This window comes from Sitophilus oryzae, unplaced genomic scaffold, assembly GCF_002938485.1.
Source record: "Sitophilus oryzae breed Bouriz unplaced genomic scaffold, Soryzae_2.0 scaffold_1576_pilon_pilon, whole genome shotgun sequence".
NCBI classification, from domain to species: domain Eukaryota; kingdom Metazoa; phylum Arthropoda; class Insecta; order Coleoptera; family Curculionidae; genus Sitophilus; species Sitophilus oryzae.
Window position 1 is genome coordinate 18,007,937 of NW_022146254.1, and position 25,175 is coordinate 18,033,111.

The following is a 25,175-nucleotide window of genomic DNA, read 5'->3' on the forward strand; positions in this document are numbered from 1 at the left end:
ATTGGAATCTTACAAGAAGAGTAACTACAACAGTCATATCTTAAAAATATATAGAATTACGTAGGTACTAAATAATAGAGTTCTAAGTTTTAAAGTATCCAAATTGAAATTAAATTGATTAAGGGTCATGAAAATATTATTTGTTCATATATTCTGAATGAATACATATATTCCGAACTACAGAAAATACATAAACTAGAAGAAATAGATATGTCCTATCATGTCTATGTAATCTAAATATTTTGTTGCAGGAGGAAGAACATGCAGATGACAATGCTGCAGCAGAGTTGGGACTTGACCATGTAGGTGGAGTGTTCGTAGTTTTAGCTGTTGGGGTTGTTATAGCCTTGACTTTTGCTACGTGTGAGTTTATATGGATGGTGAAGAAAGTGGCAATAAGAGAACACGTAAGTTCCAAACAGACATATTATACATTAATATAGTTAACACGAACAACGATGCCTATATCATGTTAAAATTTATACCAATAAATCCGTAAGGAATAATACAACTCAATCATGGGCGCCGGACAGGGGGGGCAAGAGGGGGCATTTGCCCCCCCTCCTGGATCACTGAAACAATAAAAATAAAAGCTATCTTCTTACATCCATCTGTAAAAAAATAATCATTATTTTGAAATTGTTAGGTGTTACCTGTAAAATAATAAAAAATGTGGTAATTATTGGGAAAACTGGAAGTCGTCCGATTTTCACCAAAATTGGTATACACACTATTTTGAGGTCGTAGATTACGAATCTACTTTTTTCTTGGCGATCTCTTACCGTTTTTCAGAAAAACGGAAAATTATTTCAACATTGAATTTTTCTTTATTTCGGCCCTATAAAGTAATAATTTCACTATATTTTCATTATATTATAGTTTATCTGAAAGCCACACTTGATTGGGGATAGAAAAGTGTCCAACATTTTACTGAAAAACACTTTTCTTAACAAAATAGCAAAGAAAATTGAGACCAGATGGAAGTTTGACATTTGATATATCCTTCTTTCTCTCTCCTATGTAATAATAGAGACAAATATATTCTAGACCTAATCTAGAAATTTGAAAATTTACAATGTTGCAATATCTTCTATTTTTTCGGGTGATTAGGGATTTTAAATAAATTACCTATTATGAGATCGACAATAATTAAATATACACCTATATCCACAAAATTACGCGGAAGAGTTTTGATTGCATTGGTTTTAACTTTTTGTGGAGGGGTTAATCTTTTTTAGTTAATCTAATAATATAACAACAAAAGATTAACACCCTCTGCATGGAAGTTGTAACCAATGCAATCAAAACTCTTTCGTGCAACTTCGTGGGTATAAATAGTCAGATCTCGTTGGTAAAATAGCAGTTATGGGAAGGAGCCGTTCTTATGGCGACCGCCTTTCGTAATTGCAGAATGAGCAAAAAAAAACATGCTAAATTTAGGTTTAGCATTGGCAACGTTGGTTTAAATGCCAGAAACACATAAACTTACTTCGGGTTTCTCTTATTACCGATTCTGAACCGTCCTAGAACTGTGATGCGTATGCGCAGAAGGAAATATGAAAACATTATTTTATTTGCGCATGCACTGCAGAGTTCTTGGACGGTTCAGAATCGGTAATAACAAGAACCCGAACAAAGCTATAACCTAACATTTTCAGATTGTTTACAAATTTATTTTAGCAAATTTTCCTCTATTATGCATAGAATTGGTTAACAAAGTAACAGAAAATAGCAAAAACATTATTGATTATTGAATACCTAACAAAATATGTGCTAGAAAACATTAAAAATATGAGAAACTAAGAAAACTTCGATATTGAAATTATTTTCCATTTTTTTCTGAAAAACGGTATTAGACCGCCAAGAAAAAAGTTGAGATTCGTAATCTACGACTTCAAAATAGGGTGTATACCAATTTTGGTGAAAATCGGACGATTTCCAATTTTCCCAATAATTACCAAAAATGTCACTTTTTTATTCATTTTTACCTTGCCCCCCCCCCTAAATTTCATTCTTCCGGCGCCCATGAACTCGATGGTCTTATGCAATACAATTAAGCATCAGAAATCTAAAAAATAAACACTTGTTGGGTTGTACCGGTATTACATATGACTAAAAATCCAATAAATACTAAAAACGTTGTCAATACTAAAACGTTGTTTATTTTTACTCTGCATTAGTTCCTAATCTCCATGGTCTAATTATTAAACCATAGCGAGTGCGTCTCAAAAGTGGCTCATCCCTATAACTTTTATTTTTCAGATAAAAAAAAAGATTTGGTATGTTGCTATAATATGACATAAATTAGGATTGAATGACGTATTCAATTGTTTTTAGTCACTTCCTGTTTCTCCGGAAATGACTACTTGAATGAAACTTTTGATTTTTTAATGGCACCCTAGGTATTTTTTACTTTTTTTTATTTTTAATCAATAAGCCTTGGAAAAATAGATTTGATCGTCCAATGCATGTCCAATGTTTTTCATGCAGAGTTCAAATTAACATAGCAGAGAAAAAAAAAACAGTTACCTTTGATAAGGAAAATAGAATTAAATAAAATAAGCTTTAGATTGATATAATTAATGCATTTTTTAAAATTAATAAAAAAATAAAAATAATTATTTTATTTTTTTAACTCGAACTAACAAGAGAATTTTTGAATTTTATTCGATAAGAGGGCCCGAATTTTTGCTTAGGCCTTAGGGCCCGACCAGATGAAAAATAGGCCATGCGGAAAACTACATGTTACTTTTAAAAACTACATAAACTACATTACATGTAGTTAATGTAGTTTATGTAGTGGGTGTAGTTTATGTAACCTATGTATGTAACTTTCAAATATCAAAGGTTTGAGATGAGGTTAATAAGTTGAAGCTTTAGAAAACACATAATGTAATTCAGGGCCGGCGGAAGGGAAATATTGAAACCGGGCGAATACCCTGCCTGGCGCCCCGCCTCCCTAATAGTTAACATAATAACTAAGCATATTTATGCTACTTTAATAATATAGTTTCACTTACAGGTACTTCAAAATTCTTCTCTTCCTTCAATCTTAGTCCGCGGTTGTTGTTTTTTCTATACCGGGTGCATGTTAAAAGTGATTCACCCCTAAAACTTTTTTATGTTTTTTTAGATAAAAAACGAAATTTGGTATGTTAGTATATGACATAAATTAAGATTGATTGACGAATTCAATTGTTTTTGGTCACTTCCTATTTCAACAAAAAACGATTGATTTTTAAATGGCACCGTCGCGTCGGTATATTTCTAGTTTATTCGGTAGAAAGTGACACTGAGTAGAATGACATATCGTATGTCAACTTTTGACATTTTTGCTAAAAAAAGTGTGTGTTAAAAACTCTAATTTTTAAACAAGGAGCCTTGGAAAAATATATTTGATCGTCTAATGTAATCGTATTTTTAATCATGTCATTTTTTTCAAATAGAACAAGGGTGGCTAGGAATATTTGGAAAAAGCATTTTTACGAATAATTTTAAACTAACACACACTTGATATTTCTAGTCAAATTGCGTTATGGTATGTTACAATTTCAAATAAACCATATGCGAAAATGTCAAAAGTTGACATATGATATGACATTCTATTTAGAGTGTCATTTTCTATCGCATACAGTAGAAATATACCGAGGTTGCCATTTAAAAATCAAAAGTTTTAGTAATTTCCGGTGAAACAGGAAGTGACCAATAACAATTGAATACGTCAATTAATCCTAATTTATGTTGTATTCTAACATACTAAATCTCGTTTTTTCATCTGAAAAAATAAACAAGTTATAGGAGTGAGCCAGTTTTGAGACGCACCCGGTATATAAATGATAAGTATAAGTGATCTTTGAAAACATTGGTATTTAGTTGCAAGCAATTGCATTATTTTTCTATAAGAATTTAAGAAAATTTTCTTTCCTTTTTCACAATCAATTATTTCGTGCAGAATCAGTTTATGATCAGATACAGTTTTGTCGGCTTCAAAATGAGGATCAGCCAGTATTTGAGATGCATTCCTTTGTCTGGCTCTAATGAGAAATTTCTCCGATTCTGCTTCCATTTACCAAAAAATTGATATTTTTCCCACTACTGTTAATAAATTAATGAGGCAAACTTATAAGCTTTTATTAGCTTCTTGCGAATGAATATTTATCTCATATAATTTTAGGACAGATCAGCCATTAATAACAAATAAAGGGTATGAAGAGTAGACAAAGTGCAATTTTGAACGGTCAGTCTAAAACTGTCAATTTTGCTGGCTCTTGACCCAAAACTGTTTGTTTAGAGAAAATTTATAAAAACAAGAATTATAGAAAGAAGGGTTAATTACAAAAAGTTGATAGCTTTTCAGTTATAAGTAAAATACCACGAACAATTTTTTTTAATATTTTAGTTGCTGGCGTGGGCCCTTCCGCCTGCCCTGATGTAATTAAGAAAACAGAAGAAATATGACTTTAAATATAATATTAACATCATATTATTTAGACCCGAGTTTAGACCCCTCATACAAAGGAAAACTATTCATAATAAAATATCAATACGTAGTTTATTAACATAGTTTACATGTAGTTAATGAACGGGAAAAGTCGTAGTTTTTAAAGAAAAACTAGACGTAGTTAACCAGGTAAATTACGTCTTTATTAACTACTTCCGAACCCTGCTTTCGTGTTCTCTCCTGATCGGTTAAAAGATGCCCAAATCGAATTTTTAATCATATCTCAATTTTTTCAAATGGAACGAGCGTGGTTCGTTAGCATATTTGGAAAAGACATTTTTTTGCGAATAATTTGGTATACACACACTTGGTATTTCCAGTCAAATTGTCGTTATGAACCGCATGCTATAATTTCAAATAAACCGTATGAGAAAATGTCAAAAGTTAACACACGATATGTCATTTTATTCAGTGTCATTTTCTATCGAATATAAAGTACCAAATCTCGTTTTTTATATGGAAAATATAAGAAAAGTTATAGAAGTGAGCCATTTTTGAGATGCACCCGGTGTATTATAAAGCAAATACTTGTATAAAAAAAAAATGCATTTGAATGTAATAAATTTTATTTTATTCTGTTTCAGATGGGCTTCAATCGAGCTCTGATGCAAGAATTACGCTTTGTTTTGAATATATGGGAACGAAAGAAAGTTATAAAGAAAAATACTGAAAAATAATTTAAAAAATAAAGTTGATAAGTTTATGAATGTTTTATTTGCGTAATTTTTACCTTATTATCTACAATCATTAGCGTAACTAGCAATTTATCCTGGGGTGGGCCTGGGGGGGCCTGCGGTTGTAATTTAACACCCTATATATTAATTGATTTCCGTATTCTAATATAACTTGCTTATATATATATATCTAAATATAGGACTAAAATGCAAGGTTTTTAATATACTCGTATTTAACATTTTTAAAAAATGAAGAATCATTTTTAAATTTAACGTTAACTAATCTAACCTAAACTGGAATTTTCCCGATATAACCTAATATGCAGTTAAAATAACTATTGTACTTTAAATCAAATTAAAACTTGACCCAAAAGATTATAAAGGGTGAGACAAAATTAGTATCGAACATTGATCACCTTTAAAAGCCTTTTGATTTATAGGAGTTAGAAATTAATCAACAATATTTTCTTTTTTTTAAGTTTCCTCTAAATCGGTATGGAAATTTGGAAAAGTATCAACGGGATTAACAATTTTAGAACAAGGTGGGCCTGCGGTGCTTTTGTTTTTTAAAAATGAAAAATAATTTAAAAAAAACATATCTTTTGAATAAAACGTTTCATAAATTTCTCTATCAATAAATTTCATAGACTTGGTTATCAAACCGTGTTCTCGTAGACTTAAATACCTACAAATTTTCTAAAAAAATAAAAATTAACAAATTTTTTGAACACAACAAAATAATATTAACTAAACAAAACTAGAAAACGTAATTTTTACTGCATCACAAGCAAATAAAAATTAATACGCTACCAAGAGTCATAATTCAGGATTTCTCTGGGGGGTGTCCAGCAGTACCTGGGTTAGGGCACCCCCAGGCACCCCTGTAGTTACGCCAATGTTTACAATTAGATGTAAAGATTATATAGATTGACGGACATTTTATAGACAAAAATAATGTATTTGGACTTAAATTGACATGATCAAAGTATTAAATCACGCATTGCAAAAAAAACACCTTTCTGCAAAAAAAACATGTTGTATTCCATTACCATTGTTGTTAGTTCCCAATAAATAGTACGCAGAAAAAACCAGGGGTGGATGGGCCATACGGGAAAACGGCAAAATTCCCGGTGGGCCGGTGAAAAGATAGGCCGGTGGGCCGGTCCCGATCAGAGCTCAATAAAGATTGGATTAGCAAAAATTAAACGGTTCATCTTCTAACTAAAGTTACGTAAGATCCTTAGTGACTGCCTAACTAACTAATCAATTTGCATCAGTATAATCGTCAGTTGCTGTTAACCATAAACACCGATTTGTAAAATAACTATTGTAAAATGTCTTTCTCTGGGACACTTGTAATTTTAATAATCATCTGTTGTTTGTTCGGTTTGAAAATTTTTATTATACAAGGTGAGTCTATAAGTGCAAATATTTTCAGGACTGGTAGATCTCAATAAAATAAACATAATATATTCCCTTTATCGAGTTTCAAATAAGTCCAATCGAGTTATTAAAGTTTGGAAATTAAAAAAAAATAGATTTATTTTTAAAAAAATTTGAGCCAACTCAATTTTTCGGTATTTGCATCTCTTTTAGTACCGTAATATCACACATTAAGAAACTATACCGTGGGAAAATTTGCGGTAAACAAGAAGTTCTAAAATATTTTCTAAAATATACAGGAAAATTTAAAAGAAAATGCTCGATTTTTAACATCTTTTTTCGCAAAACATATTTCAGACGTGTTCCTGGGGTCGAAATATACCACCCCTGAAAATATTTGCACTTATTTAAGACTCACCCTGTATAGTTTTACCCAATATTCTTTTATTAATAACTAATAAATATGACTGACGGCAGCAAAAACAAGGATGAATAGCATTAGGTAAATTTAAATAGTTTCGATCTAAATGTATACTAAGAATACGATAGCGTAGATTGACAACTGGGGGCTTCGGTGCAATATTTTTCAAGCTCCCCTTTGTAAAAAGGTAGACGAATTTGACGCGAACTCTGCGGTTGACGGAGAAAACATATCTACGCTTGGCTTGAATTGGGGACGGACTAAAAGCCAAGTCTGAGAACTAAAAGCCAAGTCTAAATTGTTGTTTAAAATGTTGCTAAAATGAATTTGCTAAAAATTACTGAGACAGCAGAGAAAAGTTAAATAAGGTTTAAACTAGATTAGATAATAAAATATTAATATGTCTCGAAAATTCAAATATTCTTATTATGGACTGTAACAGAGCATTACACCAGAACACATTTATATCCACTGCCTATAGGTATTGCCTAGGTTTTTTTCGTTTGAGTCTTATCATATTATCAGATATTATCATACAAGATGCTAAATGTGGAAAAGTATAGAGGAAAAGTTTCGTGACAAGAACTATATAATAACCTAAGAAATGCTGCAGTTTTAATGGCGACCGCGGTTCATTCTGTTAAAAACACGTGTACACGAGGAGGCTACTGCTGTAGCAGAAAAGAGAGAATTTATTTCTACAATGTGTAAGAAAGTATACACCCGAAAAGCTAAAAGTAATTTATTTCACAGAGGACTGGGTCAGCTGAACTGAATAAATCAGGAAGTCTTAAAGTTTCTCAAAATCGTAGCCTATTCAAGATCAAATTACCGTTATCGATAATGGAAATAAAGCAGTAGAACCCTGTAAAATTGAACCATTTTGTAGTAAAAATTCAGATGTCCGACCCAGTATTGGTCTTTACGAAAATGTTGATCAAAACAATTTATTTTTTTTAAAACCGACGTAAAAGATCTTTTTCGTACGAGCAAAAACACTCTTACCTGTATATTAATAAATAAAATATGTTTCTTCGTTATGGTCATTTTGTTTTTTGTGGATTTGGGCCGGTTGCGTGTTTTTCCCGGGCCGGTTTCCACTTCCCCATCCACCCCTGCTAAAAACCCACGATTTTTTTCTGCTTTCTGCAAAGTAATAACAAAGTACGCCCCTGAAAAATGTTACTCCTGAAAGGGGCACCGCCCAGAGAAAGGAAAAAATAAAGAAAAACCGCGTCCACCTGATACCGTGCCGGCTACCGAAATAAATTTAAATTTCGCTCTCTTATCTCGAGCCGTAATCTTTCCACACTAAAAGAAACACGACTTTTAAAGTAGCCGGGCCTCGAGGGCTCCAAAATCGGTAGCCCAAAGTTAAGGAAATTAACATTTTTTCTTGTAAAATGCCGCACTGTCGTTTCGGAAAGGAGTTCGCCGACGACGGAGGTTCTCCATATTTAGCGTCGCTCGGTTCTTTTAAGATAAAGGTCGTTTATCCTGCGATATGAAATCGTTTAGGCTCAGCCGAGATTCGTGTACGGTAGCTGGAACTATTTAGAGAACATGGCATATGTCAAGTGATAAAAATGGGTTTATAAATGGTAGGGCGCATGCCTTTGTAGATCACTGGGTAGCTAACCCAAGTAGCATTTTTAGACACACAATCGAAACAAAATCTCTGCTAAGAAACATTGCGAAACAGTTTCATCACATTTTTAAGAAAATCTTAGTCATAAAATATGGTTTCGCTAAATAAGCTATAATAATAAAGATCTTAGTGTCACAAATGTTTCGAAACTTTTAAGAAACAGATATTGCTCCACATTTAGAGATTTCGTACCCGTTTTGTGCCTGAAAAGATTCTATAATTTGTTTGATATTCTGTTATACTTATATGAGAACATAATCTTACTTTATTGTTTGATTTTATTCTGCAGTTTTTGGATTTAAGCATTTTTCAAGTTTTTATAGCACTATAATTAAAAAACAGAAGGAAGGATATAATGGTGAGTACCAATACAGATATTATTCTTATTGGATTTTGTAATTATTTATTATACGCATTACAAAGATGATTTGTTTTAGGAATAAACGTAATAACAGCCACTTCTCATACCTAACAGGAGACCGAAAAAAATGTTACCAGCAAATGTTTTTTTCTCTGTATTCCACAATGGAATACATGTTTTTATGTTTTAGTTGTATTATAATAAGTAAATAATTTTTTTTAATTATTTTGAACACAAGTTTTGATTGGCGTTGTTGACAGGTGACCAGTTCGAAATTTCTACACAGATAGTGCTAAATCGAAACATTTTGGAAACAATGTTTCCATTTATTGTCGAATCATTTTCGAAACACGAGTTTCTCTTTTTTCAGACACAAATATATTATATAATGTAGATGATTTGTGTCCGACTCCATGCCAATTTTATAAAATAATGAATTAAGATTCGGCCATGTTGACTAGTTATAGCATTTTTAAATAGAAATATATGTTTTTATCGACTGTTGAGGTTTTTGAACTTATAAGAACGTGTTCTACTTACATTGATTTATATATTTTTATTTTCAGAACCATTATATAGAAATAAAAATAAAAATCTATATTTCAAACAAAAATATTTTGTAGCAACAAATACTGATACATAGAGGGGACGTTAAAAGTATGAAAGTACATTATTAAACTAAACGATGAATTTGTTTTTATCAGAATTTTTTTATGTCAGAAGGTCGACATTGTTGATAGTTATTTCATTTTGAAATCCACGCACAGACATAGACTATTTCAGTTTGGTATTTTGTTCCTTCACATTTAGAAACAGTGACTGCTGAAAACGGGAACTCTTAGACACAAATTGCAGAAAATGTTTCGAAACATTTTCTCTAAAGGTTTTGATTCCGCATCGAAATATTTCAGAAAATGACTAATGCGACCTTGAATACACATGTAATAAAGCCATATAAAATATACAGCTTTCGAAAATGTTTCCTATTTGTGGCATACCGTTTCCATTTTGTGTCAAGAAACAGGCACAATTATTAGAAACAATACCTAAAATGTGTCCAAAAATGCTACTTGGGAAGAGAGAGAAAGACAGTCTATATCGAACTGTAATTGAAAATAAAATTATATAAATAAATAAAATAAAATTATTCGATACCTTATACCCTAGTTATCAGCCGCACGTATAGATAGTAGACGATAGTTAGAAATGTAGATGTAATTTTGTATTGTGTGTTTTTTGTTCGGTCGTTTCTATAATGCTTGATAATTCATGTAAAGTTTTTTACTCTAAGCTTCCATCTCCTGATGAGGACAATAGAAAATTGACGAAATATCGAGATATTAAAGCAAATTAATTTTAATAACTGGCCGCATACCTGATATACCTTCACCTTAAATAAATAAATATAGTTTGAATGAACCTTACTGTATATATATATATATATATATATATATATATATATATATATATATATATATATATATATATATATATATATATATATATATATATATATATATATATATATATCTTGGTTGCAAATTGGGGCTTTAGGCTCCCGTTTGCTCCTTTTTATTTTCCATCATATATATAGCTTTATTTTTTGATAGAAAAACGAAATTTGGTATGTTCGTATATGACATAAATTAGGATTCAATGACGTATTCAATTTTTTTTCTGTCACTTCCATTGCACTCCAACTTTTGATTTTTAAATGGCATCATCGGTATTTTTTACTTTAATTCGATAGAAAATGACATTCTAAATATAATGACATATCATTCAACTTTTGACACTTTTGCTTAAAACAAAATTTAATTTTAAATTTCAATCTAAAGTGCCGCCATGGCTGTGTTAAAAACACTAATTTTTAGTCAAGGAGTTTTGGAAAAATAGATTTGATCGTCTAATGTTATTCGTTTATTGTCCAGGTCGGTTAAATAATGCCCAAATCGTTTTTTTAATCATATCTCATTTTTTCAAATGGAACGAGGGTGGCTCATTAGCATATTACTTGGTATTTCGAGTCAAATTGTCGTTAGGAATCGCATGTTGCAATTTCAAATAAACCATATTCGAAAATGTCAAAAGTTGACACATGATATGTCATTCTATTCACAGTGTCATTTTCTATCAAATAAAGCAGAAATATACCGAGCGTGCCATTTAAAAATCAAAATTTCTAGTCATTTCAATCCTAATTTATGTCATATATTAATATACCAAATTTCGATTTTTTATCCGAGAAAATAAAAAAGTTATAGGGGTGAGCCACTTTTGAGACGCACATGGTATACTATATCAGTCACATTGACTAATTAATTTTCAGGAAAATCGATACTTATAACAACAAATTTAAATAAAATTCAAATGTTGATAATTATTAATTTTTGTCATGGTAACTATGATGTTATAGCGTAATTGTACTAAAAGTATGGTAAAAATAGAAAAATTGGAATAAATCGCATACTATTAAATATAGGTATATGACATTCTTAATAAAAGTTGAAGAGCTTCGTAAAATCTATCAGAAAAAGTGATAATATAATATAGTTTACCATGAAAAAAATTGAGATTTTTTAGTTTTAATTAGTTGAAATTGATAAATATACACCCTGTAGCATCTAACTAAAATATCTTTACATATATTTTTTTCTTCATCTCTATAAAACTCTCCTACCAAATTTTAGTATTCCAACTTCAGAAACAGTGGCACCACTGACAATTTTTTACCACACTGAAACCAAACATTTGTTTAAACAAATTGAAATACTACAAAATCTATTCATTTTAGGTACATAACATTATACATAAAAAGTTATGGAATTTTACGCAGAATATAAAATTAAAATAAAAAATAGGGTGATAAAAAAGCGTATGTTATATCCGCCACACTTTATTGAAGCATCCTGTATATAATTTGATTTTCAGAGAGTTTTTGGTGGCACTAGACTACCCTGTATAGCCTATTATTATTATTCAGAATTATTATTTAAAGCAGTTAAGTAACTCCTTATTTCTTGGATTCAAATAATTCAAATATTATTAAGAAAAAAAATCACAACGTGTCTTTTTTGTGTTCTTTTTCAGTTTTAGCGTTAAATTAAATATTTCATTAGATTTATTCGCAAATTAAAATATTTAATGATAATGATAACCCAGTCTTATATTTTCTTGACAAAATGGCGACTGTGAGTTTAAAGAATTGAATTTAAAATGAAGATTTTCTAACATCCATGTGTTTAAACTGCAACAAAGGCTATATGTCAAATAAGTGTTATAATTTAAAAAATAATGTATGCATGGTTCGTATTTTGATGTTATTAGAGATTTTTTTATGCACTTTAAAAAAATGAGATAATTCAAAAAGAATTTCATCATTATTTTTAAAATTAAGAAGGGAAATAGCAAATTAAAAATTAAAAAAACAAATTGGTAATCCTTATAATTATTAACGCCCGTATTTTACTTTTATTACCTGAATAAAAATTAATAGTTTAAAATTTCTATTTCTAAATAAACTGTTTTGTATTTCTCAGCAGTAGGCACATTAATCAAATGAAACATTTGTATAGACCAGAATCCAAATATTGATAAATTAAGACACGTTTAGAAGCCGAAAAGCTAAACAAATATCGTTTTAAAAACGCTCAAATTCCAATGTAGAGAATTATTACTAATTCCAAAAAGTCAGTGTCCAGCTGAGACCGACAAGAAGAATCAAACTGTCACATACAAGCACCGTAAAATTTCACCGATCAAAGCAAGACGTCACAAAAAGATCCATACCCTACACCGTGGGGTGATTTTTTCGAATTATCGCCAAATAAGCCGCCGCACAGTGGTTTGAAATAATAGTAAAATAAACCAATATATTTTACAAATAATCTGAAGTTTTTGTTTTTTAAAAATATATATTTCCGGCAGTAGTGCGTCGGGCATCAGTAGCTACCAGAATAACTTAAAGCATGTACTAAAATGTACTTTTAAATATTTTAACTTCAATAGGGTGGCTCAAAAAAGTGTGAGTGGATCAGGATAATTTTTTTTTAATGGAACACCCTGAATATTATTGGATTTTTGACTTCCTTTCGGATCACTTTACATAATCCTAAGATATGAACAAATATATTTCGATAGTTTCAGAGATATTATTAAATAAATAAAAAATATATATTTTAAACCTATCTTAAAAAAATTATTAAAAATACAAGAACTGTCTTGAAATCAAAATTATATTAGGTATTTACTTTAGATGGTCAGTACTTACATTTCTATAAGTATGGTAATCGTAAATCCTACAGGATGTTCAAAATTCTACGCCAAACTTTCTAAAATAAAGATAATTTATTTTCGTTTTTTTTTAAATGGAACACCATGTATATTAATTTTTCAATAGATGGAGAAATAAAAAATGAATATTTTTTTTGTATTTAAAGTATTTCAAAAATTTTAATGGTTTTGCAGATACACGCAGTATTATTCCTGTGGCTCTTTCAACGGTAAAATACGAGACAAAAATCATTGGTGGCTTTGATAAAAATTTACTGTGGAAAATGCCATATGAAATATACAACCGCAAATATCTGCTAAACAGTTAAAAATTTTGAAATACTCTAAATATAAAAAATATTTTTTTTAATTCTACATCTGCTGAAAACATAGTATACAGGGTGTTCTATTTAAGACAACGCAGAAATATTATTTTATATTTTAGAAAGTTTGGCGTAGAATATTAAACATCCTGTATGATTTACGATTACCATATTTATAGCAAAGTAAGTACAAACTATCTAAAATAAATACCTAATATAGTTTTTCTTTATTGCATGACAGGTTCTTGTATTTTTAATATTTTTTTTAAGAAAAGGCTGAAAAATATATTTTTTTATTTACTTATTAATATGTTTAAAAGTAACGAAATATATTTACTAATGCTTTAGGATTATTTAAAGTCGTATGAAAGGAAGTCAAAGATGCAATAATATACAGGGTGTTCCGTTAAAAACATAATCGCGATCCACTCATACTTTTTTCAGCCATGCACTCGTTTAACAAATCGTATTTTAAATTTTAATCTCAAGTGCCATGTATGTAATTTTGTGATTATTTGTGCCAGTAATTTCAGTAAAGCCAGTAAATAAGTCATTCAATCAAGGAGTCTTGGAAAAATAGATTTGATCGTCTAATATGTTTTTGGTGTCTTGTCCTGGCCGGTTAAAAGATGCCCATATCTCATTTTTCCAAATGGAACGAGGGTAGCTCATTAACATATTTGGAAAAAGCATTGTTTACAAATAAGTTGGTACCACACTATCACACACTTGGTATTTCGAGTCAAATTCTCATTACAATATTTAATTTATGGCCATGGCACTCTAAATTAAAATTTATAATGCTATTTTTTTTTAAATTGAAAATGTCAAAAGCTGACATATACTATGTCATTCTATTCAGAATGTTTTATGAATTTATGTCATAGACTAACATACCAAATCTCGTTTTTTTATCTAAAAAAAAATAAAAAAGTTATAGGGATGACCATAACATAATTAACTATAAAGAAGTGTCAACTCTGTGTTAAATCGTGGAAACACGATACGCCACCGAAAGCCTTCGTTGTCGTCTGGAGAACTAACTTTCCAATTGACAGGTTGATATGTTAAGGACATGATGGCTTAATTTTCATTTCTGTTTCCGGTTATTCAATGGCGGGCCCTCTTTCAGTTCAAATGTATTTTGTATTTTCTCTTTTCATAAATAAAACCAAAAAATAATTTATTCACATATATTTATCTGAAATATGGAACAAAGTGACTAAATAAATATAAAAATATAGAGGATTGTATTGTTTCAATACCAATTAGTTAATTATATGCACTTTTAACGTAAATTCGTTAAGGTATAAGCATCACTTACCATTATTCCCAAAGAACCTGGCTTATAAATCAAAAAGATGCAAAAAGAGACTTTTAGTCGGATAACATAATCAGATTATCAGTCCGATTTATTGCAGTATTGACAATAAATCGCACATATTGGAGATAACTAATGTTGGCTATGGTTAAAAATGATCTTACCTTGCTGTAAATTGTTTCCATTTTCAAAAAAATCGCCGATCAAAGAGATTATAACACCATTTTCTTGCATCTAAAAAAATGTAAAAACAGTGTTTGTTTACTACCTATTTTTCATATACATGGGACATACCTACTACTGCAGAAACGTCATTTTCTCCAGGATTCTTCATGTAATATATATTTTCTATACTTTATTACCTTTATATTTATAAATTTCAGCCGAAATATTAAATTGAACTTCCAAAACGAAACTAAACGGAATGAATTAAAATGGCGTCGAATATTTTCGAATTTGTTCTAGAACAAATCTGAAGTTGTCTCTGAAACTGAAATCTGTCAATTCTAAACTGTGAAGTTAGACAATAGTTAGACAAAAACAATGCTGTCCTTGTCTAGGCGGCCATACTTGTCGTGAGGAGAATGACAGGAATGACACTAACGACTGTTTCCAATTTTCCTATTTCACTGTCACCCCCCTGGGGATGACCCCTCGGATGACCCACTTTTGAGACGCACCCGGTATACAAATTGAGCGTTTATACCAAAGGGCGTTTATATCGAATGTACTGCCAAAATATAATTTTACTGTCTAGCGACTGCTTATGACTGCCATGTTATTATTATAGACGACTGCCGTAGTAAGACTGCCAGTAACTGCCAACGACTGCCAAGAAAATGTACATGTAATTCCAATAGTGAGTCACACCTCGGTTTATATACCGTATGATCGAATAAAAACGGCGTCAGCGATGGCTATGAAATGAAGATCGCTGTCATTTTATATGTAAAATTATATAAGAAATGGCATTGATCGTCATTTCCAAGCCAACTTGACGCCGTTTTTTTCCGATCATACGGTATAACATGATTAGCACAGTGTGCTAAAAGTAAAGTATTTGGTGTATTATGGTAAATTAGTATTTTATATTATTCTTATCAAAGAAATAGCTATTTATGTAACTAGTACCTAAAATGATGTTTTTTAGGACGAATCATTACTGTTTGCGGACGAGGCGTTAGCCGAGTCCGAAATAGTAGATGAGTCCTAAAAAACATAATTTAGGTACGTGTTACATACACTATTTTTTGTCATACGCTTTTTACAGTTTTTTAGAACGCATATTTGCAAATTTTCCATATTTGAAATTATAATGTTTGAAAAAAGTTGGCTTATAAATTCATATCTTAGTAACGAGTTTGTTTATTTCATCGCATTTTGACATGTCATTCGAAATTTGTCACAAAATCACACAAATTCATCAACAATTTTAAAATGTTCCAAAATCCCGAACATATTGCTAATAAGGCCAAAGAAATCGTGTTGGATTTACTTCCTGTGAAGTCTCGTGCCATTTACCAGAAAGAATATGATGTTTTAATGAATGGAAGAGACAAAAATGGCGTATTCGTTGTAAATGAAGATGTATTGCTAAATTATTTCCACGAAAACAAAGTAAGTACCTAGGTACCTAAAAGAGGCTTTTAAATTAAAATATTCTTAAATTACAGTCACAAACATTCAAACCATCGTCAATTTGGTCGAAATATTCCATGCTGAGAGCAGTGTTAAGTGTTAAAGAAGATATTTATATTGACAAATTTCCAAAACTTGCATTGCTTTTGAAGAGGAATTCGGCTTGGTTACGAGCCTAAAAAGTCTAAGGTTTTGTCCATAAAAGATCTGGTGATTTTTTGGCCACGGCTAGTGATGAAACTTATTTACTTACTAAGGTAAGTTTGCGATAATGATTTTTAAAATATATAGATGGTTTCTTATTCCATTGTATTTGATTTTTAGGTAGCTCTTGTCATTGGCCTTTGTGGAGCATGTAGAAGAGAAGAATTGTACTCTCTACGAGTGCAAGACATCATAGAAAAAGACAACAGCTGCCTTTTAGTTACCCTTGCGGATACAAAAACTAATATCAAAAGAGTGTTTCCGGTGGTGAACGAAGGGAACGTTGTCAATCCAGTTGAGTTGTATAGAAAATATGCTTGTCTTAGGCCAAAAAATGTACCACATGATTATGTCTTCATCTCTTATCGTAAAGGAAAATGCACCGTGCAACGAGTCGGCATTCATTCATTTGGGAAGATGCCATCGATTGTAGCAGCATTTTTAAAGTTGTCGAACCCAAACGAATATACAGGTCATTGTTTCCGACGTAGTTCTGCTACTCTTGCTGCAGATGCAGATGTGGATTTTACATCGCTGAAACGCCTAGGAGGTTGGAGGTAAAAATTTTAATATTTTCCGATCTTGTTCTAAACAACAATAATTATTTAGGTCGTCCACAGTGGCCGAAGGTTACATAGAAGAATCTATTGAGAAAAAGAAGAAAGTTTGCAAACTGCTAATGGGGGAAAAGAAAATCGCGACCACTTCCACGGATGTATTACCAAGTACATCATCGTTCGCATTTACTCCACCTCATCAGAAAGTAAATTTACCTGCCAATGGAGGAGTCGTTTCGATTGCAGATGCAAGTTTTCAAAATGCACAAAATTGTTCATTTCATTTTTATTTTTCCAAATAACTTAGCTTTTGATATTGTTAGTATTTAATAATTTAAAAATCAAATACAATGGAATAAGAAACCATCTATATATTTTAAAAATCATTATCGCAAACTTACCTTAGTAAGTAAATAAGTTTCATCACTAGCCGTGGCCAAAAAATCACCGATCTCTTTTATGGACAAAACCTTAGACTTTTTAGGCTCGTAACCAACCGAATTCCTCTTCAAAAAAGCAATAAGTTTTGGAAATTTGTCAATATAATATCTTCTTTAACACTTAACACTGCTCTCAGCATGGAATATTTCGACCAAATTGACGATGGTTTGAATGTTTGTGACTGTAATTTAAGAATATTTTAATTTAAAAGCCTCTTTTAAATAGGTACCTAGGTACTTACTTTAAACAAATAACTTAGCTTTTGATATTGTTAGTATTTAATAATTTAATTATAAATATATGTATAATTTTATGTGATTTTGTGACAAATTTCGAATGACAAAATAAAACAACCAAATAACGAATTTAGACATTTTAGTCCATAAAGGTTGCCATGACGACCTTTACGGCCTAGGCCGAAAAAGAAACATTTTACGGACTGAAATGAGTCCGTAAAATAGCTGTTTTTGGGAGCGTATGACAAAAAAAAAATTATATTATTATTATCAAAGGTTCCAACTGCCAACTGTAATAAAAAACTCGCTGCAGCTTTTTGTACTTAACAACACCTCCATTGACGTCGTAAAATCTGTAAAATTCTTAGAGCTTGTTGTAGACAATTCTCTGAAATGGGACATACATATCGAAGCTTTGTCGAAAAAATTAAGCTCTGCCTGTTTTACATTAAGATCTCTTTCTAAGGAGCTTAACTTGTCAGTGGCTAGAACTGTTTATTATGCACTTTTTGTGTCGCACCTCAGGTATGCCCTTCCATTCTGGGGTACGTGTTGTGAGACTCAATTTGACCGCATTTTCAAGCTCCAGAAGAGAGCTGTTCGATATTCACTGGGACTAAACAGCAGAACTCATTGCCAGGACTTTTTAAAAATTAAAATAATGACTCTTCCTTATTTATATTTGAATCCGTTTGCCTAATACCTTAACATGTATCAGCTTCTCAAGAAAGGCCATCTCACACTTATCCACCTAGAAGGAACATGCAACATCTTTATCTACCTACCCCACGCTCAGAGTTAGTTAAAAAGTTCAATATTATACAACTCGAAAAAAATGCACAATCACCTGCCATTTGAAATCAAATCCATAACATCATTTTCTTCATTTCGCAAAGCATTGAACTCTTATTTACTAGACAAGGCTTTCTACGCCGTAAATGAATTATATTTTGAAAATCGAATTTGATCTTGTAAACACTGGTCTAATGTTTGATATTGCTATATTTACTAATGACATCGAAATATATTTCTTTAGAGGTCATTGATATTTATCATAAACTAGCTAAGTATTTTTGAATGTTGTTTTTATTTTTTTGTTCTTTGACATTGTAAACATTTATAAATGTTTATTTTAAACAATACGACTGACATGATTATTTGTATGTTTTGTATTATCTTTTGTTTGTCTGTTTCTGCACCTTGTTTGTTTACTTTGTTTGTTTAGTTTACCTTTGTCTACAAATTGAAAAATGTTTTGTCAAAAAAGGCATTTATTTATTTAATAACTTCCGTTAGTTCCAGTTAGTTAAAGAAAAACTTCCTGATTCGCCCTCCATCTCCAAGATGCAGTAACCAAGCTATCCTGAATTTGATCACACGATATGCTGAAACGTAGCATCTGATATTGATATTAGGGGAGCTAAAGAAAAGTTTATATTAATGCGTCTTGAAAAGTGGATCCCATCAAAAACATCAAAAAAGTCCCGCAACACAACTGTCCCACTATAAAAAGTTGTGAGATCTCGTATAAAACCAAGTGAATTTATTTGATTTGGTGTCTCTTTAAGCACCTATTCAACAATTTTGTTATAAATCGTTGAATTATTGTTGGTACATTTATATACAAATATAATCAGAAGAGACTGCTTCGATTAATTCTAATTTTCTACCTTTTTTTTCCACTGGAAAGTCAGTAACCGGTAGCGGCTAGACAGCTAACTTTTAATCCACAAGGATATTTCTAGATTTTTCGTTTTTTCCTTTGTTTATAAGCTTAAAGCTACCTAAAATTCAAAATTTGCAGTTTGTAACACTTCTAGAAGAACCTTAGAATTTTGTTGATGTGGCAGTGAGTCAATGTCGAAATTTGACCAGCGATAATTCATAAACTATGAGGTAGAATTACTAGATATTTTGGTCATCTAGCCAGCTATAGTATGTCTTCATGGGTAGTGAAAATTAATATTCTCGCTTTATTCACAACGAAATTACAGGGTGGTCAAAAGTGCCGCTAATACCTTCGAGAAAAGGATGGTACGGCTGTGCCCGAATGTCTAATATTGATACTAACCATTTATAACAAAATTGATGAATAGGTGCTTAAGTAGAAACTAAATAAAATAAACTGACTTGGTTTGAGATCTTACTACTTACTGGCAAATTGGCTTGAAAAATTATGTTTTGATTTCTGTCGGATCTTAGACTAAAAGGAGACGTTTAAGACACTTAATAGTTATTTATGATATAAGTGTCCCTTCGATCAAAATAAAATCACTTTTAGGACACATACCTATCATACACTATTTTTTCTAAAAACAAGTTTATGCTCGTATATATCAAGGTATTATTACTTTTTACGTTAATGAATAATTCATAATATGTCATTCTGAAATCAAATTAATTATGAAGTTTATGGTTGCCAGGGGGGTGACAGTAAACCGGAAAATTGGAAACAGTTGTGGCGCGGTTCTACCCAGGCAGAAAGCATGGCCTTCTAGACTGTCCTAGACAAAAATCTGAATATTTCTATATGATTTCTGTCAATTTCTGCTACGGAACATTTTTATGCACGTCGGCGTCCTGTTCTTTTGTCTTTTGTCTGTGTGTCAACGTCAGCTCCCGAGGCCTCTGGCAAGGTCGGGCGCCATTTTAATTTTGCCGTTTAGATTTGATTGGAAGTTTGTTTCTGATATTTCGGCTGAAATTTATAAGTACAAATATGTTTTTTGATATAAAGTTCCTTGTTAACACTTTAATAAAGTATATATGATATTAATTACATGAAGAAAATGATGAAATCGACGTTTCTGCGTGTAGTAGGTATGGGCCATATTATATGTAAAAGTAGGTAATATATTAACTGTTTTTATATTTTTTTAGCTTTAAACCCAAGGATCTTGGGATATTCTTTGCCAAGGATTTTTCCGTATCTCTACTTTAAAGACTGATCGGTGATTTTGAGCAATTGAAAGCAAGTTATACAAGGTAAATTATGATTATTGAACTATTATTAGCCTACATTAATTTTCTACAAGATGAACAGAAATGCGTAATTACATATCACATAGGTACCTATTATGTATTTTCATAGCAATAATGCTATAAATCTATGTATGTAGATTATTTTTAAAAAATACAAATGAGGTATTAGATGTATATGTATCATATTTTTTATTCATTTTATTTTCAATCAAGTCCTGTTTGATTTAATTCACAAAAGTCTTATGTGCCTATATTTATGTTTTTTACATATTTTTTTTTGATTTCAGGTTTGTGTGGGTTCCGGTTGCCTTTTCCTGCTTCCAGTTATTTAGTTTTATGCCCGTGAAGCTGTGAAAACATTTATTTATCTTCAAGTTTCTGTAAGTCAATGCACTGTTACTTTACTAATTCACTTTAACACAGCATCTCTGATATTATTTAAATATTTGATATTGATACAGTAGTTTATTGGATTATAGCTCTTTAATTGTGTTGATTTGCATATTTACATTGTTCTAAATTCCAAATAAATATTTTTGAGTAATTTTGTTGTATTATTTACCACTAGAAAGAGTAAAAAGTATATTAACCCTCATTTAAACCTCCTGAACAGCCCGCCATTAAAAACCGGAAACGGAAATAAATTTCATAAAATTGAAATTGTCATGTCTATGTCATGTCAAATGTCCCAGCCGCCATATCTGAAAATTAGTTACCCAGGCAGCCACGCTGTTTCCATAATTTAATATTGACTTGACACTTCTTCTTGTATTTATTATTTTATGATGGTTGCTAGGGTAATTGAAAGATTCCAAACATTCGATCATATGTTGTCAGTGTTAAAAGTAAAAAACGTGACTTACTTTTAGCACCAGTGCTAAAAATAAGTGACTTTTACCATCAGTGACATTATGTCACATTTTAGGCACTGACAGCATGCGTTAAAAATTACATTTTTACTGACGTTTGTAGAAAAAATACATCTTTTATCCCCATTTACTCAACTCCATCCCACTGTCCCACCGGCTTCAGATCTAAGGCCTACCGCACACGACGCGATCCATCGCCGACGTCCGACACACCCTCCGCGTGTAGTATTGAGAGGCGTCGGTACCACCCACGCCCACTCAGCTGGACGCCCACCAGCTACTTAGCGGCGACGATTGACGGACGGAGCGGCCTTAAGCGGATCCGTCAAAATGCTCCGAAAGCGAAAAAAAGCCGTAAAGTCGGTCCACTTCGGCAGCGAACTGACGTCGGCGGCGCTCATTGTGCCCCCTTGGAAATATCGGAATTAAGTTTAAATTGAGTTGAAGTGTTACCGGGAATTGGGACGGGGGCATCTGTTCTGGTTAAGTTGTAAATTGTCATGCACTTGCTAGTAATGATGGGCATTACGATTCTTTTTAGTGAATCGAATCACACGATTCAATTTTCCATATTGAATTGAGTCCTACGATTCGTTCATTTGAACGAACCACATGCACAATTTACGTTTCATAAAAATAAGAATCGTAACTGGCACTACCGGCTATAATTTGGTAGGACAATTACTTAATTGACAAGAAAAAGAAATATACAATTCTTTCATTAGGTGATCTAGGGGCCTTGGAAAAATATATTTGACCGTCTAATGTTTTTCGTGTCTTGTCCGGGCCGGTTAAAAGATGCCCAAATCGTATTTTTCATCATACCTAATTTTTTTCAAATAGCACAGGGGTGGCTCATTAGTATATTTAGAAAAAGTATTTTTTACGGATAATTTGGCACCACACACCTGGTATTTTGAGTCAAATTGTCGTTATGAACTGTATGTTACAATTTCAAATAAACCATATGCGAAAATGTCAAAAGTTAACATATGATATGTCATTCAAATATCATTTTAAATCATTTAAAAATCAAAAGTTGTAGTCATTTCTCGTGAAACAGGAAGTGACCAAAAATAATTGAATGCATCAATCAATCCTAATTTATGTCATATACTAACACCCAATCTCACTTTTGTATCTGAAAAACCACTTTTGAGACGCACCCGGTATATTATATATGTTTCCAATTTCGTTCCTTTATTAAGGTAATTTTACAAATAAGAGACTTTGTAAGTGCATTTTTTTTTAACACTGATTGAAGAAATTAAGTCAAATATTCCCAACAATCAAAACCTAGACCTCTTCAATCGAGCCATCGATAGAGTTAATGATTTTTAGTATTTGAGAATTATGGTTCACAGAGATGGAGGCACAGAGAAAGAATGAGATGGAAGAAATAAGGCATAAAAAGAGGTATTTAGCATGCTTGGACCTGTATGAAAAAATATAGAAGGTTTGAACTCGTTGTCTCATGGGTAGCCTGTAGGTATCTGTGAAGAATATTGAGAATTTTCTGTCCAAATTAGCAACGAAGAACTTTGGAGAAGAAAATTGCAAAATTAATAGACATAGAAATTAAGAATAGAAAATAGAAAATGAGGCTGGATAGGGCACATTTTGCGCCTACTTCACAGAGATATTGGCGCACTCCAGTTTATTCATTTTGAGTTTATATAAGTAATAATTCCTTCCTTAAAAATATCGCAAGACAAGCACTTGAATAGAAGTCACAGAGAAGAAGTATCAGGAAAAGATCAAGGAATACCTGAACCCAAGAGGTTGGAAAAGCATGGGGAGAGATCAAAGAGACAGTCCAGAATAGGATCAAATAGGATTATCTCTTAAAAGTTCTATGTGCCACAAAGCGATGACGGGAACATGTTATTATCTAGTAATAAAATGCATTTATGAGCTGATAAGAAATATTATGCCTACTAATGTATTCATTCAAAACTAAGAACGAATTTAGACCATTATTCCACAACGTTTCGTCCGATGCCCCGGCTCAATTTTCTCCACATTCGTACTCCGCCTATGTCACCTGGCCATCTCTCCCGAGATGGCGCGCCATCAGCGATCGCGGCCCCTTTGATCCGTTTGATCGATGGCCGGTCTCGGCGCGATTAATAAAGGAAACGCATTGTTAAACCGCACGTCTAACGCCTGTTAATCACGTCGACCGCCGATCGCCGCCCGTCCTCAGAATAGTTTCCCGTGCCGCGACCATGGAGTTTAAAAGTAAGAGATAGAAGGACATAGGTCCTTTGACAAAAAACAAAAAAACGTTGCATCTTTACATTAGATTATATTCTTTGAGGTAGCTATCGGCCTGATCCACTGCGAGCTTTTCAGATCTATTATGGTCTTCTTCTGATCCTTAGATTACATTCTTCAGTCGTATCTTTTCACAAAGTTTAGCAACTTGGAAACTGAATCCCCCATGTAGCTCACTGGCACTGGCCTATCATTGCCTATTAAGGTTGATTCTCACTATACCTTCCGTATCAGCTTCCTTCCATTTACATAAAATATTATAGCATGTAAATGAATAGGACAATGCACACTCTCAGTATTATTTCAATTTTATGAGGTTATGTTTTGTTTACTGCACATTTTCTGTCAAATTACTGTAATGCCAAACTTCGTTCGCAGAGAGTCGCTACAGTCGACACCACGGGTAACATAAAGGTTTTCTGGGTGACTAAAAGTAGTCATAAACACCCCAGGATTTATAATGGTGATTTGTATCACCTTTAGTCGTATAAAACACTAAGATTGGTGTTTTAAATAACCCAAACTCATTTACGCAACCTTAAGTAACCAAATTTATATAATGGTTGATGAGTATGTTATAGACCCTAAAGTAATATATGTATAGCACTCTAAATATAATGGACGCCATTATTATTGATGTCTTCATTTTTGGCTACAATGAATATTTCTAAGATAACGTTGAAAACTGGTACAAAACTATATTTTGGCCAGTTGCCAGTTATTTCTATTTATTAAAAAAGTCGTATGTTCTATTATTTATAATAATAAATTTGACTTTCATTACAAAAATTTTAACATATTTTTTTTGTTTATAAAAAAATCTATTGAATAATTCTGATTTTGGGGGTGCATGTGTTTTTTGGAGGTAAAATTGATTTTCACACAGTAAATTTAATATCGCATATGTATTTAGTACTCTGGCTAGGCACAATAGATTTTATTAAGCCAGTAATTTCTATAAAGTCATTTGCATAACGCGAACGCTTTTGTAGACTATGACAGGGATGGCATCATTTTGTCTTTTGTGTCTGGTCTGGATTATCTGCGTAGGACAACTTGGAGCAATA

General features: G+C 31.8%; 1 protein-coding gene across 1 annotated transcript in view; it reads left to right on the top strand.

The window, feature by feature from the left end:
* Positions 1-5,204, top strand: part of LOC115879226 (glutamate receptor ionotropic, kainate 2-like) — a 107,331-nt gene extending 102,127 nt beyond the window's left edge. The window contains exons 15-16 of the mRNA XM_030895927.1: positions 252-407; positions 5,086-5,204. Coding sequence (XP_030751787.1) covers positions 252-407; positions 5,086-5,178 — 249 coding nt within the window. The 3' untranslated portion in view covers positions 5,179-5,204. The remainder of the gene's footprint in view (positions 1-251; positions 408-5,085) is intronic.
* Positions 5,205-25,175: the final 19,971 nt, after the last annotated feature.